The sequence below is a fragment of the Tupaia chinensis genome, unplaced genomic scaffold, assembly GCF_000334495.1.
Source record: "Tupaia chinensis unplaced genomic scaffold, TupChi_1.0 Scaffold000093_1, whole genome shotgun sequence".
NCBI classification, from domain to species: Eukaryota; Metazoa; Chordata; class Mammalia; order Scandentia; family Tupaiidae; genus Tupaia; species Tupaia belangeri.
The window spans coordinates 4668081-4684662 of NW_006159555.1; the positions used below are offsets into that span (position 1 = coordinate 4668081).

Genomic DNA, 16582 nt, shown 5'->3' on the forward strand with positions numbered 1-16582 from the left:
CGCTACAGGACGCATGCGCTCGCCAGCCAGACAGAGACATAGAGACAGAAAGCGAGAAATCACCCCCCAGGGGGGATGGTCACGCCGCAATCCCTTCTCCTCCATTCTCCTCTCAGAATCTTGGGCATGCACGCACACGCGCCTGACGTGTTTTAAGCCACCGGGTCCAGGACATGAACCGCGGTCGACTACGTGGGAGTCCAGTGACATAGCCATTACTCTAACTGCTGGTTCCCCAGTTTTCTCTCTTGCTAGCCTTTAATTACAGGACATTCTTAGAGTTCTGACATTGGCCCACTTCTTTTCCTTCCATGCATATTCTCCAGAAACAGACTCACTGATTCCTGTGGTCTTAGCATGTACGGCTTCTCCCGATACCTTCAAATCTATCTCTCTCAACTGTATCAGTCTTCTGCTGTCTTAGTCCATTACTACATTGCTAACAAAATACCCAAGGCTGGGTGAATTTATAAAAGTAGAAGTTTAATGACTCACAGGTCTAGAAAGTCGAACAGCATCACAAAATCACAGAAGGCAGAGTTTTGAGCAAAGCAAAACATGGCCTGTGTTCATGTGGCCTTCTCTCTACTATTCTGGTCTCATTCTCTGCGCTTATAAACCCACCATAATTCAGTCATGGAGACTCTGCCTAACCACCCAAGCACTAATCTCCTCCAAAAGGTCCTATCTTTTGGCATCATAACTCAGTAGGTTTCCACCCTCTTAATCCTATTACAATGGCTGAACAGATGAATTTTAGGGGGGGCGAGTATTCAAACTATAGCACCTGTCCTATCTAGACCCATATATACAACTACTGGATAGGATCTCCACTTGGTTCTCTAATAGACGATTCAAAAAAAGTCTTCTATAACAGAACTCACCAGTTGGTCCCCTAAGCCAGCTATTCTCTCATGTACTATCTCTCAGATGGTAGCACAACCATATACCCAGCTAGAAAACTAGGCTTCTACTTCCTCTTTCTCAATGTCCCCCACCATTCCAAATCTATCACCATGACTTGCCAATCTTACATTATAAGTAATTCCTTTTTTTTTCCTATATCTGCTATTACTAACCTAGCTCAAACTCTCTTAAGACTCAGTTCAAGTATCATTGCCTTTAGCAAGACAGACTGTTCTTGTCTGTCTTCATATTCTCTTAATTTAGCATTAGGTCTAATACTGTAGGTAACAGATGATGATAATGATGATAGTTATTATTTCCTTATCACATACTATGTACCAGGCAGGCACTGACTCAGCACGTCACATCTCCACAATCACCTTTAGGGTTCAGTATTATCCATTATGCATAATCTTGTTACCCATATTTACAGATGATGCATAGAAAGTTTAAGTGCTCAAAGTTACACAGTTCTATCAAGAGATAAGTTGTTGAACTTATCTGGTATTCAATTAAAACATATATATAAGATAAAATATTGAAACATTTATTCATTCAATAAATACTGAGTGCAAGCTATGTGCTAAACACTGTGGATACAATGAAGAACAAAGAAATTAAACAAGTAAATAAATTAATGTCAGACATGGGTGAAAACCTAGCATCTCTCAGGAAGCCCACTGAAGCCACTTCTCAGGATACTTGGGGGAAGGGACCTTGGCAGGAAGAAGAGATTCTTCCTCACACCCCCTGGCTCTAGGAGATTATTCCTGGACAGTACTCTGACATTAGTCAGATACTAAAGACATCCTAAAATTTGTAGCATGTGAGTCCTCTGTCAGTCTAAGAAAAGTCCACTTAGGTTTTCCAAGATAATGCCTTTCTTTGTCCTTTATAAATGTCAAGAAACCACATGACCACATGCAAGCTGACAGTAATTAAAAGAAGACACAGTCCTCATCTCTGCAACAACTCTTTTTTAAATATTTATCCAAGATGAGAGGACATTTCTGTCCATCATCTGCTCTACTCTTGTTATTTCTCCCCAACTGCAGGAACTTTCAGATGTGGTCTGAGAAGAAATCTACACCTACTCAGTGGGCACAGGGACAGATTTTTCTGGTAGGTGCCACCCATCTTTCATCTCCACATTTGAAATTCTTACGACTACCCTAGAAGTGAAAGGCCCATACGGTTGAAAAGGACCCAGGGAAACCAGCAGTGGAACAAGGATGTATACAAAGGTTATCTTGGTAATCCCAAAAAACAGACAGTAGGTTTTTCTGATGCATATTTATTTACTGAAATACTTACTTTACTATATTAAACATTTTTTTTTATCATAGATCATCTGAGAGTTCAAATTATTGCTGTGTAGGAACTTCTTACGTACATAATTTTCTTTTTTTTTAAAGTTTTTCTTTTTTTTTTTTTTTTTGGAGAGGTTTTAGCACAGGGCAAATGCGCTTGCCAGAAAGACAGAGAGAGACAGAGAGATAGGAAGTGAGAAATCACCCCCCCAGGGGGGATGGCCACGCCGCAATCCCTTCTCCTCCATTCTCCTCTCGGGATCTTGGGCACACACGCACACACGCCCGGCGTGAGTTTGAGCCACCGGGTCCGGGACTCGAAACGCGGTCGACTACATGGGAGTCCAGCAACATAGCCATTACGCTAACTGCTGGTCCCCATAATTTTCTATAAAGTAGACCTGGGTATGCGCATACCCAGAAAGCCTCCCTAGGGTGATTTGATAAAATGACATCTCCTCGAAGCATCTAATACAAAGAACTGGCAATACAGAGGGCAGTGGGGTGTTACAACATCTCAACAGTTTTGCCTATAAAGATTAACACCCAAGCATACTTCAGAATCATAGAAAATCATATGGTAGGGTTTTTTGAGCGATTTTTTTAAAGGTTTATTTATTTATTTTTCCCTGAGCAAAAAAAGGGAGAGACAGAATCCCCTGTAGGGCCCCAAAGCTGATAACCATCCCCAGATGATGCCATATCATAGACACACACATGCCTGATATACTCAGGAAGGTTTCTGGATGCAACCCTGAAATCTTCCCATGTAAATCAGTCCTGCAAAGCATCATGTTTTACTGCTACATCACTGTCTGGCCTCTAAATCACAATTTTTATAATCCTGTTTTGGCAGCTAAAAAATATATATATATGTGTATATGTGTGTGTGTGTACACACACACACACACACACACACACACACAAGTCCTCCTACCCCCACCCAAAGAAGTGATCAGTTTCTTTCTGTCTCTGGATTCAGCTAAGCATTTAAGAAGAGCAATAAACAAGCCAGTTATTGCTCTTGCCCCTGCAGAACTTGGTATTAAGTGGGGAGACAGCTATCAAGTGAGGACACATACCAAACTGATAACTGCACTACCACAGGGGAGAAGAGCAGCATGACGTGAGGCTGAGCTGTTTAGCAAAGCTTTCACTTTCCCTGAGGTGTTGGAATTTCTACAGCACAGATACATTCATGTGTTACATGTGTAGTCATTATAAATTTCTGGATCAGGTATATCATTATGAGAAGAATAGCCAACAAAGAGAACAGAGGACATTGCTAGAGGCTGGCCTCAATGTGGAGGCAGCAAGAATGAGTAAAACACCAAGTTAATAGAGTCTACGGAATTAAGTCTGGGGCTAAAATAGCAGCACACAGTTCTGAGGAAACCAGAACTCCATGTCCCATGGAAAGAACTGTCAGGCTTGGACATAAGGCTTCCCATCCCTAGACTCTCTACTGGGCTCAGTCCCCTTCTGACCTCACCAATGGAATGACTTACCTTTGTGTACTGAGTAACATGGATGATCAATATGTTACTCTTACCCTGGTTCAAAACTTGCCTTTTCATGGAGAGCAGTAAATCTTACTAGCAGATGCCAAATGCCCCTGAGCTGAATCACAGCACTCTTGTCTAGACTGAAATGTCTCATCTCCATTTTGTCAAACATACTGTGCCTTGCCCATTGTCGTTAACCTTATAATGTACATGGACTTCACACACATTCTGTAGACAACAGACTAGCCCTTGCTACTTAGCTTTCCCTCAGAGGGAAGACTGACCACATGCAAAGGATCTCAGGACATGCTAGAGAAATAAGAGTATTATCATGGAATCAATGCTGGCATCTCAACGCATATCCTATTAATGGCAGACGAGGCAGTTGTGACGAATTTAAGGATAAAATATTTCCTTACGCTGTTATTCGTTCCAGCTTTCTGATTATATTTTGAGCTATGTATAGACAGTATAGCTTTTACAGAAGAAAGATATGACCAATGACCAAGTCGTTCAATAATGCTCTGATCACAGTAATTATGTGTGAGTGTCCAGGTGTGTATCTTGCTTCAGTATGACAGTGCCCCCCTTGGAGTGTGCACTGCTGTTAGGTATAAGTGCACAATAAAGCCAGCATAAATACCAGGTTGTCAGGAAGGTCATGATGCACTTTTGCATAGAAAAATACGTCATGACCTTCCCAACAGCCTAATACAAGCAAATGCAATTCTGCAGGAGGTAAGGAGGTAGTAGAGAAAGAACTTCCTGCAGAGGGTGTCATGGCAGAGCTCTGTTGTGAGAGGTTAAGGAGCACTTGAGTAGTTAGTTACCAGATAAAATAAAGACATCCAGTTAAATTGGAATTGCAGAAAAAACAAGATGAATGCTTTTTTTTTTTTTTTGGACAGGTATGCCCCCAAATAACATGGGTGTTCTGTATTTTTATGTGCTAAATCAGGCAATTCTAATGTGGAAAAGGGCAGACATACATGCCAACCATTATTCCTTCTTTGTCATGCAATAGCATCAATGAGTATTTGCAGCACAAGGAAAATGAGAAGAGAAGCCCTTCTAACTAAAACACTCAGAATGTATCTAGCCCTTCAACCTGGACTCCTTGATCACACATTACACTGTATATTCTCTTCTTCAGGACCTAAGCCAGTGACTGCATGTGATAAATGCTACAGATGCATTTTTTTAAATAAATGTGAACACAATATGAAATGATACTGAAGGGACAAATTTGGGATGACAGGGCTAAAATGACAAAATTGTACACAGAAGAAAATACAGAGAACTTAAAAATGGTTAATGGGGCCAGCAGATGGCATAATGGTTACATCACTGGACTCTGATGTAGTCAACTATGGTTTGAGTCCCAGACCCAGAGGCTTAAAATCACGCTGGGTGCATGTGCATGCGTGCCCCAAATCCCGAGAGATGAATGGAGGAGAAGGGATTGCAGAGTGAGTGGCCATTTCCCCCTTGGGGGTGATTTTTCACTTTTTATCTCTGTCTCTCTGGTGAGTGCACGTGCCCTATAGTAAAAATCTCTCTTTAAAAAAAAAAAAAAATAGTGGTTAACAACAGCCAAATCTGCAGCCATCTCCATCCCTGATAAGCAGAACTTCTATCCTTGTAAGGCAAGCAAACAATCTTTTAGCTTGGTTAGTAGTATTGAGCTGTCTCAAACAGGAGCAAAGTATACTGAGCACTATTAGGAGAGAGAGATACTAGATCTGGAGATCAACAGTTATACAATCTATCGTATTATACAGTTTAGAACTATTATCTATTCTAAAATAGCCCACAGGTACCAGCAGGTGGCAGGGTGGTTAAAGTGCTGGACTCCCACATGCAGACTGAGGTTTGTGTCTTGGTTCTAGTGGCTTTTGCGGCTTAAAAATCATACTGGGCATGTGTGCGTGTGTGTCCAAAATCCCAGGAGGAAAATGGAGGAGATGGGATTGCAGCGTGGCCATTCACCCTGGAGGGTGATTTCTCACTTTCTCATTGTCTGTCTCTCTCCAGTGAGTGCACACACCCTATGGCAAAAACCTTAAAAAATAAAATGAAATAGCCCACAGTTAAGGAAGATAAGGCATGTAAAAGCAAAAAGGAGAACAAACAGTTCTAATTGAGACAGTTCAAGAGATTTTAGGGCAGAAGTTCTGTGAGTTAAGCAAAATGGTAGGGTCCTTAGAGCTGCTTTGCACTATACAGACCATGTATGTTTGTGTATTTGTGTACAATCATAAACATATACATAATACATGATTTTTTTAAATGAAAAGCTGCAAGAATGTCATTCATTCATTGAACTCCCACATGCTCTATGTTATTCATGCCAACCAAATTAGAACTAAGCCTTAGGAAAAATATATATTTATTTTTGAAGTACTCTGGAGTACTAAGGTTTAAGTAAATGAAGTGTATTGATCTCATTTCAGATGTGTTCTCTTTTCTTGTTAGTGTATTTTTTAAAGAATTATTTAATTTTAATTGAATTTGTTATCATTATTCTTCAATTTTGACCGAAGAGAGACAGAGAGAGAGAGTGAGAAAGCACGCTGCCAGGTCCAGGATTCAAACTATGGTCAACCATGTGGAACCCAGTGCCTCAACCACTGTGCCACTTGCCGGCCCTGTTAATGTATCTTAACAACAATTTTGCCTTGTTTAAAAAGATAAACTTACCAACCACAGAAAATCTTAAAAATCTACATAAGTAAAAACATAAAAATAAAAATTACTTGTTACTCTTCCAGTCAGAGATGATGGTTTAAAATTTTTAGTATATATACTTTCTAGGTATTTTTCTTCATGTATGCATATGTCTAACAAAAATGGTATCCGACTCTACATTCTACTATTAAGCTTGTTTTTAAGCTAAAAGTATATTTGTCTAAGTGAGCAATATATTCCCAATTTTTAGTGCTTGACAGAAGTTTTCTATTGGCCACTAACAACCAAGTACCTATTGATGAACATTTAAATTGTTTTCTGGTGTTTTGTTTTGTTTTGCTTTTGTTTTGCTGTTAAGCTTTCTGACAGCAAAGTCTTAAAAGACATCATCTTACTTCTTCGTATAAACCCCAAGAGGAAAAGTGCTAAATTAAAGACTATATACATTTTTTAATGTATATGAAGAGCACATGTGCTCACCACAGAGAGACAGAGAGAGAAAGCACCCCCTAATGGAGCATGGTCATGCCTCAATCCCTTCTCCATTCTTCTGTGCTGATGGGATTTGGGGCAGGTACACATGCACCTGTCGTGTTTCCTAAACTGCCAGCAAGCAAGGACTTGAATCGCAGTTGGCTATGTGGGATCCAGTATGCCTTAACCACTAGGCAATGGGCCGACCTGGCTATGCACACTTTTTTAAAGAATTATTGTATTTTATTTTACTTATTTTAATTTGACAAGAGAGGGACAAAGAAGAAGAAAATGAGAAAGCAAACCGCCAGATCTGAGACTCGAACCATGTTCAGCCATATAGGAGTCCAACTCTCCTAACTACCATGCCACCTGCCAGTCCCTAATTATGCACATTTTTAAAGCTTATGATCCATATCACCATTTTGATCTCTAGGAAAATGTCAATTTATAATCCCATATAAGAAGGCCCAGCTTTTCTAATTATTTTTTAAAGTTAGTCACATCAAGAAATCTGTCTGTGAAGTCAAAATTTATATGTAATAGAACATTAAGAGTAATACGCGGGACCAGCAGGTGGTGTGGTGGTTATGGCGCTGGACACTCCCACATGGCCAACCATGGTTTGAGTCCTGGACCTGGTGGCTTGCTTTCTCTCTCCCTATTTCTCTATGTATCTCTCCCTGGACAAAATAAATGAATGAATAAATAAAATAAAATAATTATTAAAAAAAGACTAATACGTGTACTAAGTTTTCTTTTCATAGAAAATCAGTTCCCAAAACCAAGATTTAAAAAAATTCTTAGTTATTCAAAATTGGCCTATGGTGCAATCAACTCAGACATTTTTAGGTCAAATTTTCAATCTAGGTCTATTGTGGAACTATTTGCCATTCTAAAATGGCTTTATTGAACATTAATATAGTTCTTTTTGCATTAGGTCACCAGGAAAGTCATGACCTATTATTGTTCTTGTATGCAAAAATACGTCATGACTTTCCTGACGACTCAATACAATGGTAAAATAAGCTAGCCGCATTTAATGGCATCCAATTTTACTTTCCCAGAGAAGGGAATCCAATGCCTTGATCACAACCAGAAGGTTATTTGGGCAAACAAATTAAAAACCATGAATGGTAGATAGCCATAATTACCACAGTAATATTGGTCCAGGTGTAAATTAGCTTGGCTGAAAAGGATGACCTCTTATGCACATACCTCCTGATTGAAAAACAAACACAGGAACAAAAAGCCTTTACAGAATCCAGAACCACAAAGCAAGAAAAAAAGATCACCATGCAAAAGTTTTCAAACACTGTCTACACTATATTAAAAAGAAAAATGTGTGACTACAAGACAGAAGCTAGTGAAGCAGTACAATATTCTCAAATAAAAATTTAATGGATTTGTAAGAAAGATATCAGAGGCATATGAAATGCTAAATAGGAATGCAAAGTTTAACTACAGGAAAATAGCAAATATCAACCTTTTCTAATGACAACAGAAAACCAAGATGGCTCAGGCTTCTATTTGATAAGTACTACGCTCCATTGAGCAACTCTGTTCTTTACCTTTCTTGACACCCAGAAAAATCAAAGAGAAAAATATCTAAATATACAAGCTTAATGTAACAAGATAAGAAAAACCTAAACTATGTAATGCTCCGGCAATCTGATGATCATAATCATAGTTGTTTGGTCAATGTCTATGCTTAATTCAGTGAGAAAGGATGTTTAGCGATAGGGCCAGGCATAAAATATTTGCATGAAGGATCTTTCTTATGTAATAAAGTTGGGTGAGTGAGTGTATAGAGTCACAGCTTTCAGCTTTCTAAAATCCTATGCATCAATCTTGCTATGATGATTCTTTAGTGCTGGGAAGGATCATCCAGGAATCTAAGGTAACTCGATGGTAATACTTTGCTCACTTTTCTTAAAAAAAAAAAAAAAAAAGACAGCACTTCCAAAGTCAGTATAGTCACCCAAAGTCAAAAAAGCCTTAAAGGCAAAGGAAAGGGGCCACAGCCCTGAGAACTATAAAATGACGAATGGGGAGACTCCCCCTGCTGAATATATTCAGGTATATAAAGGCACATGAAGAAGTATTCAAAACATCATTGTCAACTCTAAGTCAGGTGCATTTTTCAGCTTGGAAAAGAACTGAGACCCAAGCCTGCCATGATTCAAAAGTGTGTATGTCTGGTGTTCCTGGTGGTTCTGTTCATTACCACCATCCTATCTCTGGACTGTAACTTACTGAATGTTCACCTGAGGAGAGTCACCTGGCAAAATCTGAGACTTCTGAGCAGTATGAGCAATTCATTTCCTGTAGAATGTCTAAGAGAAAACAAAGCTTTTGAGTTGCCCCAAGAAATTCTATCATCCACGCAGCCAGTGAAAAGGGACATAAAGGAAGTCTTCTATGAAATATCCATGCAAGCCTTCAACATCTTCAGTCAAGACACCTTCAAATCCACTTGGGAACAGAAACACCTGAAGCAAATCCAAATGGGACTTCATCAGCAAGTAGAGTACCTGGAACAATGCTTGGAGGAAGAAGAGAATGAAAACGACTGGGAAAAAATGGAAGAGGATGAGATGGAGCACTCGGGAGCTGCGGTCCCCCAGCTGGGAAACCTAGAATTAAAGAGATATTTCAACAGGATAAAGAATTTCCTGAAAGATAAGAAATACAGCCGCTGTGCCTGGGAGATCATCCGAATGGAAATCAGGAGATGCTTCCACTACTTTCAGAAATTCACAGAACTACTCGGGAAAAAATAAGGTATATTTTCAGAATTAAAATTTCACTTCCTTCCAAAACGTCCTTATCCTTTTCCTCCTCCTTCATATTCTTTCTAAGGATTATTGTACTATGCTGTAAGCATGTCCTCAACTGGGTTAGTGGTAGTTTACATAATGTTTGCTTTTTCTAAAGCTTGGTCTTGGGACATCAGTCACCTTCCCCTCTCTAAGGGGAAGTAACTCCAACCATCCCTAGGGTGATCAAAGGAGTCTTGTTAGAAAGTCCCTCAGACAGCTTTAAAGGAGTAATATCTCTCCATCTTCTATTCTCTCTTCCTCTTTTTTCGACCATTTTGTGTGAGCTTTGTTCAACTCCTTTGAACTTCACCAAGACAAAGACTACAGGATGTGAAGCAAAGAATGGTACAAAATAGAATATGTCAATGACTTAACCCTCTTGCTGCCAAGGTTGTTTATTCTTTGCAAATACAGCACATTAACAGAGCTTATACAATTTCCCTAATACAGTTCAAAACCCTTCCTTTTCTTCCCTTCTACCTGGAGGGAAAAGGTTAACATTTCTGGTCCATTTGCTTCTCAGCTTGGTTTGTTTAAAATGATGTGGTTTATACAAAGGTACTTCATTACTTTAAGAGAGTAAAGCGTCTTAGTGAAATTGGATGAACAGTTGAATTAGATGACCATTCAGCTCTCTTTTAACCCTTGAGAGCCTCTGATTCTAAAGCGGAGATTCATTCCCAATGTGTATTGTTCGATTCCTACATCTAAAGAATAGAAAATGCTGCAGCAAAGTTAAGAATACCTGTCTTTTATTGTTTATTTGTGTGCCTGAAATAAAAGCTTAGAGTCATTTTATGAAGTAAGTTTACATTGGATTTTTCCTAGTTAGACTACTTTCTGTCCATTAATTAAATGAGCCATTCTACTAATATGTGACATTTTCATAACTTTTATCATCTTAATTGTAATTTCTGATTTACATATAACTGTTGTACACCTTGTACAGTATGAATTTTTAAAGCACATATTTTTAAAAATATTTTTGAAGGTTATTTTGTACCCAGATTACCTAGATTATCTGCTTAACTTTTCTTGCATGGCCCTCCATCTGTATTAATGTGTAGCCTAGATGAGATGAACTTTCTCTTCTACTCTTAAACCTACCCTATTTCAGAATCATCTACCTTCAAGCAAGAATGAACATAGAGATTGTGGCTACACACATGCACAAAAAAGTAAAATGCACCTGAGTCATCAGAAGACCTCTCCTGCTAATGCCATTAACAGATTCCAGACTGTTCCAAGAGCAGTGTTCAAATGGCATTGCCAAAGAAAAGAAAGTCTTACGACAAAAGGGAGACAAATTTTTAGTCTACATATTAGAAGTATTTGAAAGAACAAGTTGTGGATCATGGTATATGGATTATCAGCAGAAAAATCAGATGATAAATTGAATTAGTGTAACCCATTTACTAAAAACAACTCATTAACAAATCTGTTCCAAATTAGAAAAAAAAAAAAAAAAGCACTATAACCTATAAAAGACTTGGGATATGCATGGCTGACTGCAGTTCGAGTCCTGGACCTGGCAGCTTGCTTTCTCACTTTCCATTTCTCTCTGTGTCCCTCTCCAGTCAAATAAAATAAATAAAATTAAATAATGTTTTTTTTTTTTCAAAAAAGGAAGAAAATAGAGACGTGGTATTTTCTATAAATTTCTCTAATAAGACCTGACCTCCCTAATGTTACTGAGATGATGTCAGCTATTTTAGTAACGCAAGATTGCTGTCTTGCAAAATGTTTGCTGTGCAGGAGGGAAAAGAATTGGCCAAGAGAGGCCAACAAGTGATCTGGTGGCTAAGGAGGCTGGACTTCTCCAGGACCTGGCAACTTGCTTTCTTTCCTTCTTTTTTTTTTTTTTTTTTTTCTTTTTTTTTTTTTTTTTTTTTTGGAGAGGTTTTTGCTATAGGACGCGTGTGCTTGCCATACAGACAGAGACAGAGAGACAGAAAGCGAGAAATCACCCCCCAGGGAGGATGGCCACGCCACAATCCCTTCTCCATTCTTCTCTCAGTATCTTGGGCACGCACGCACACGCACCCGGCGTGAGTTTTAAGCCACTGGGTCCGGAACACGGACCGCAGTCGACTACAAGGGAGTCCAGCGACATAGCCATTATGCTAACTGCTGGTCCCCTGGCAACTTGCTTTCTCACTTTCCATCTCTCTCTCTCTGCCTCTCTCTCGTCAATGTCAATAAAATAAAATGACAAATGAATAAAATTAAATAAAATCTTAAAAAAAAATAAAAAGAATAGACCAAGAAAGCAACACATTCCCAGTCAATAAAGATTGTCCAATTTTGACGCCAGGGCAGCAGTCAGAACAGTGGGCTTTTATGAAGAGCACAACTAATCAGAAAAAGGAAAACACTTCCAGTGAAAAATAAGTAAGGTCACAAACCAACATCATTACAAGGAAGAAATACTAACAGACAATACGAAAAATGTTTACTCTCTTGTGATTATAGAAATGCAAAACAGGACAACTAGATACCTAGCTCTATCAGTATGGCAGAGACATAAAGGAATGACAATATTCAAGTATGAGTGGGGTAGACAGTGTGAGGAACAGATTCTCTTGCGTATTGCTGGAGAGAGGGTAAGCCAACACATGTTTCCAAAGGGCAATATGACAGTCCTAAACATCCTGGGAAGTGCACCAACCCCTTTGACCCAGCTATCATAGCTGCAGAAATTTATTCCAAGGAAATAATTAGGTAAGATCATTTTCTGGAGCCTAATTTATAATATCCTTGTTTTCTTTCTTTTCTTTTCAACTCTCTTATTTTCTATTTTGCCTAGAATAGTTTTAGAGGATTTTTTTTAATACTAAAATTAAAGAAACTGTACAAGCTTATCATCACCATAAGGACCTTGTTCTCCTTAGACCAGGACAAATGCTGTCCTTTAACTTTGCTAATGATGCCTTTGGGGACTTCTTGGGCAATTCAAGTCTTTTCCTTGCTTCCCAGCTGCTGCTCCTAAACCCCAAAGGATTCTTCCTTGGGGACCCTCTCATAATGAAATGTTTATAAAGTGCCATTCAGTACTTGAAAGATGTTGCTGTTTTTGTTTTGTTAGACCTGCTGGTAATACTCAGAAATCACCTGAGAAAGTGTTCTGTGTGTTCACATTCCTGACTTAGCAATCTCACTTCTTTGTTAAATGGAAACTCTTCACTCTGTAAAGGGAAAACTCCCAGAATCACGCTGAGCCAAGCACAGTTTCCACTTAAAATGCCTGAGAACGAGATGTTAGAGGACAAAATAAAGAAAGAAAAAAAAAAAAAAAGGAAGAAACTGTAAATGGTTCGTTCTCCTTGGGAGAGGGACTGATTGGGCTTTCCACAGAAAAAGCTGGTAACATGGGTCAACTTGCAAAGTTATAAAGAGGCAGAGATTCCAACAGGTGCACAATATGTAAGCATCTAACTTGTGCAGGGAACCAGTGTCCCCTAAACCTAAAACGCGCACCCACATGGGAACTCCGGGCAGACTAGGCAACCCGTTTGCTTGGACGTGGAAACGCGAACACCGCTCAGGACGCGTCTTAGCCGCGGAGTCTGCTTTTTCTACAAGGCAGAAGGGACTTGGGATTTCAACCTGGAGCCCCACGCGACGTCACAACTCCGGCTTCCTTCCGGGGTGAGCCACCACGCCGCTATGTCCAGGCAGCGTCTAGAGGTGTCCCAGCTTATGCGCACCTCATTCTCTGTAAGGCTGCCCTCCCGCCCTGGAACGCTCGCAGACCCCAGAACCTCGGCTTTCGGCCCCCGGGAGGTGCGTGCCCTCCTCCTCTACTGACCCGGCTGGGCCCAGCCAGGATGCCTTTAGTTAGAGATTCCGCCCTGGACTGGGCGGAACCTCGCTTCCACTCTCGAAAGCGGCACCCTTCTCGGGATTGCGCCCTGTGCGGCGCGCCTGGGCTACGATCTGAGAAATGCGCCCTGGGCCACTGGCCGCGGAGGGGGCGGGAGAAGCAACTTTCCTCCGCCTCCGGCCGCAAGGCTCGGGGGCGGCTGCCGGGCCGGGGCGGGGTCGGCGGCGTGCCCGACGCGGTCCAAAAAAAAAAGCCGGATCCACCAGCTGGGCTGGTCCGCGGCCGGCGTGGACCGCAGGGAAGGACGACAGGGGCTTCCTTCTCTCCTCCAGCCCCGCCAAATGTCGGAAAGGCAAACAATGGGGGGACGCGGAGAAACAAAAGGCCATTCGCCACGATCTGAGCCGGTCGCGAGGTCCCCACCGGGGACCCCGCCGGATCCCGAGGGGTTTAAGGTCTCTGCCATTTCCCAGGCGCCAGCGCCTGGCCCTTTACCTTCCCGAGGGGGAGTCCAAAGTTTGGGGAGAGCAATAAAGGAAAGCTGAGGGGTTTTCGCCACCTTCCCCACTGCGGGAGCCGGAGCTGCTAGCGCAGATGTTTGACAGTTGTTGGCCCCAGAGTTGGGCGCTTTCGCACGGCCTGGACGCGCTCCTCTGCGGGAAGCATCCGCTGCCCCCGGGCGACCCGACTGACGGGACCGAGTTCCTCCACGCAGCCCCAAGCCGAGTCTCCTCCCTCAAGATCAGGACGCCCAAACGTGGTCCCCTTGCCCGGGCGCACTTTCGTAAAAGTTTGTCTTCCCGCCACCCACAGCTCGACACGCACCCCGCAGGCTTCCGCGATGTGGGACGGGTTCGAGGACAGATTTGCATTCAAAAGGAAGATTTTATTAATGTTCTGTCTCTTAAAATCAAGGCCACGGATCCCGACTGGCGAGCTGGATCCTCATTCCCGCCCGGGAACTACGCACGAGGAGCCGGCCAGAAGCCAAGGCGTGGGCATGGGTCTAAAACCTACTCCAGTCCCGGAAGCCTGCGCGCGGCGGGCGGGGACGCCGGGCCACTGCCTCCCGCCCCTGCAGCACCCGCTCCCAGGTGCGTCCCGCACCTCTGCCGGCCTCGGCGCGGTCCGGAGCGAGGAGCTGGCTCCCCTCACTTGGAGCGGTTCTCACTCACCGAGGGGTCGTACCTTCAGCCCAGGGCCCTGTCGGCTCCCTCGGTCTAGTCAGCTGCAGCCCGCGCAAGAGAAAAGGCTGAATTCCGGGCAGCAGCGGCGACGCTTGCTGAACCACACGAGGGGCGCTCCAGCCTGCGCGCGATCCCAGGGAGCCAGCCCGCGCGCCGACAAACGCTGGGCTCCCCCTGCAGCCGCCGCTCCGAAGCAGCCCCCACATGCACCCGGCGCGCTGCGCAGCCGGGTCTCGCCAATCACGCGGAGGCGCCAAGAGAGGACCCCTGGCGGCCGCCTATGGGATGGCAGCTCGTGAGGGAAAGGAATCAGGTAGCCTTGAGGATCATTTTTCTTCTGGAAAGCAGTGGCACGTGGGCAGTTGACCCCGGCTCCCCACCTCGCATAAAAATGACACTGACACTCAGGCCAGGTTGGTGAGAAAGATGTCGGATGAAGAAGGATGTGTTTCGGGCCCACAGGGGCCACTTCCAAGGCACTTAGAAAACTTACCTTCTCTAGGCTTTCCTAACTTGAAAAATGCCATGGACTGCCTGACACAGAGTGGAATATTAATCGCTGGCCAATACTTTGAGGTTCTAACAGATTTACTAGAACAAGGTGAGAGTAATGGAATGAACATGGACTTTGAAGTCCAACCCACAGCCTACCACTTTCTACTTGTGTGATCTTGGTCTACCTATCATTTTAAGCCTCTGTAATTGCCTCTAGGAATTAGAGAGAGCAATATCTAACTTGCAAGGTGGTTGTTAGGGGTGAACTAAAAATAGGCAGTATTCTTAGTTCATATTGGGAGTCATCAAATATGAGCTCCCTGCCTTCTTTAGAAAAAAGGATTAGTTCTTCCACATCTTGTTATTCGCCATATGATAGCATCTTAATGCATATTGATTGAGAACTACTAAATGACTAACGATGGCATTTTACAATTCTTACTATACTTTAAAGAGGTGTGAAAATGTATGAAATAGAAATTAGGATGCATAGAGAAAATATTCCTCCCTTGAAAGAGGTTTCCACGATGACTAAGAACCTCTAAAATCACACACATCGTTGCAATACCAAGTGAGTGCTGACACTGCAAAAATCATTCAATAAAGAGTTAGAATCTAATGATATCAACCCTATCATTAATTCTGTGTCACTTGGGCAGTGCAAAGATATTGACCATCTTAAATATAAAACTCAAACATAGAGGGACTTCCAGTTACAAAAACATGGCCACCAAGCAACGTTTCTGTTCCTCACTGAGGAATGTAACCTCATTTCCAACCTGCACTAGTCTTTCAACAGTCAAATCCAGTCACTGGGGAACCAGCAGTTAGCATAATGGCTATGTCGCTGGACTCCCACGTAGTCGACCGCGGTTCGCGTCCTGGACCCGGTGGCTTAAAACTCACGCCGGGCGCGTGTGCGTGCGTGCCCAAGATCCCGGGAGGAGAATGGAGGAGAAGGGATTGCGGCGCGACCATCCCCCCTGGGGGGTGATTTCTCGCTTTCTGTCTCTATGTCTCTCTCTGTCTGGCGATCGCACGCGCCCTATAGTGAAAATCTCTCAAAAAAACCCCAAAAAACAAAAAACAGAAAACAAAAACCAAAAAACAACTCAGGTCCAAACTCCAGCTTACAAACTGTGAGCATATTCACACCTTCTGATCTCTGACACTGGCTCCCCACTGCCACCTCTGAACTTTAACGTCATGGTAAATGCCACTCCCTCCTCAAATGGAGAAGGCAGAGCCAGGGTCTCCGGAGCTTCTGATGCTTCCTTGGAACAGGCTCTCAAACCTCCGCCCGGCCTCGACACCCTCTCATACCCAGGCAGAGTAGGTGACAATGCTGATGTGGGCAGGTCCCAGGAAAAAC

At 42.6% G+C, this 16582-nt stretch overlaps 2 protein-coding genes across 2 annotated transcripts in view; one reads left to right on the top strand and one right to left on the bottom strand.

Annotated features, from left to right (window-relative positions):
- The window catches only part of IFNK (interferon kappa), a 12557-nt gene extending 2891 nt beyond the window's left edge, over positions 1-9666 (top strand). The window contains exon 2 of the mRNA XM_006143228.1: positions 9031-9666. Within this exon, the coding sequence (XP_006143290.1) occupies positions 9031-9666 (636 nt within the window). The remainder of the gene's footprint in view (positions 1-9030) is intronic.
- Positions 1-15447, bottom strand: part of MOB3B (MOB kinase activator 3B) — a gene marked incomplete at its 3' end in the record, with an annotated part of 182655 nt that extends 167208 nt beyond the window's left edge. Inside the window, 1 exon segment of the mRNA XM_014585787.2 lies at positions 14704-15447.
- Positions 15448-16582: the final 1135 nt, after the last annotated feature.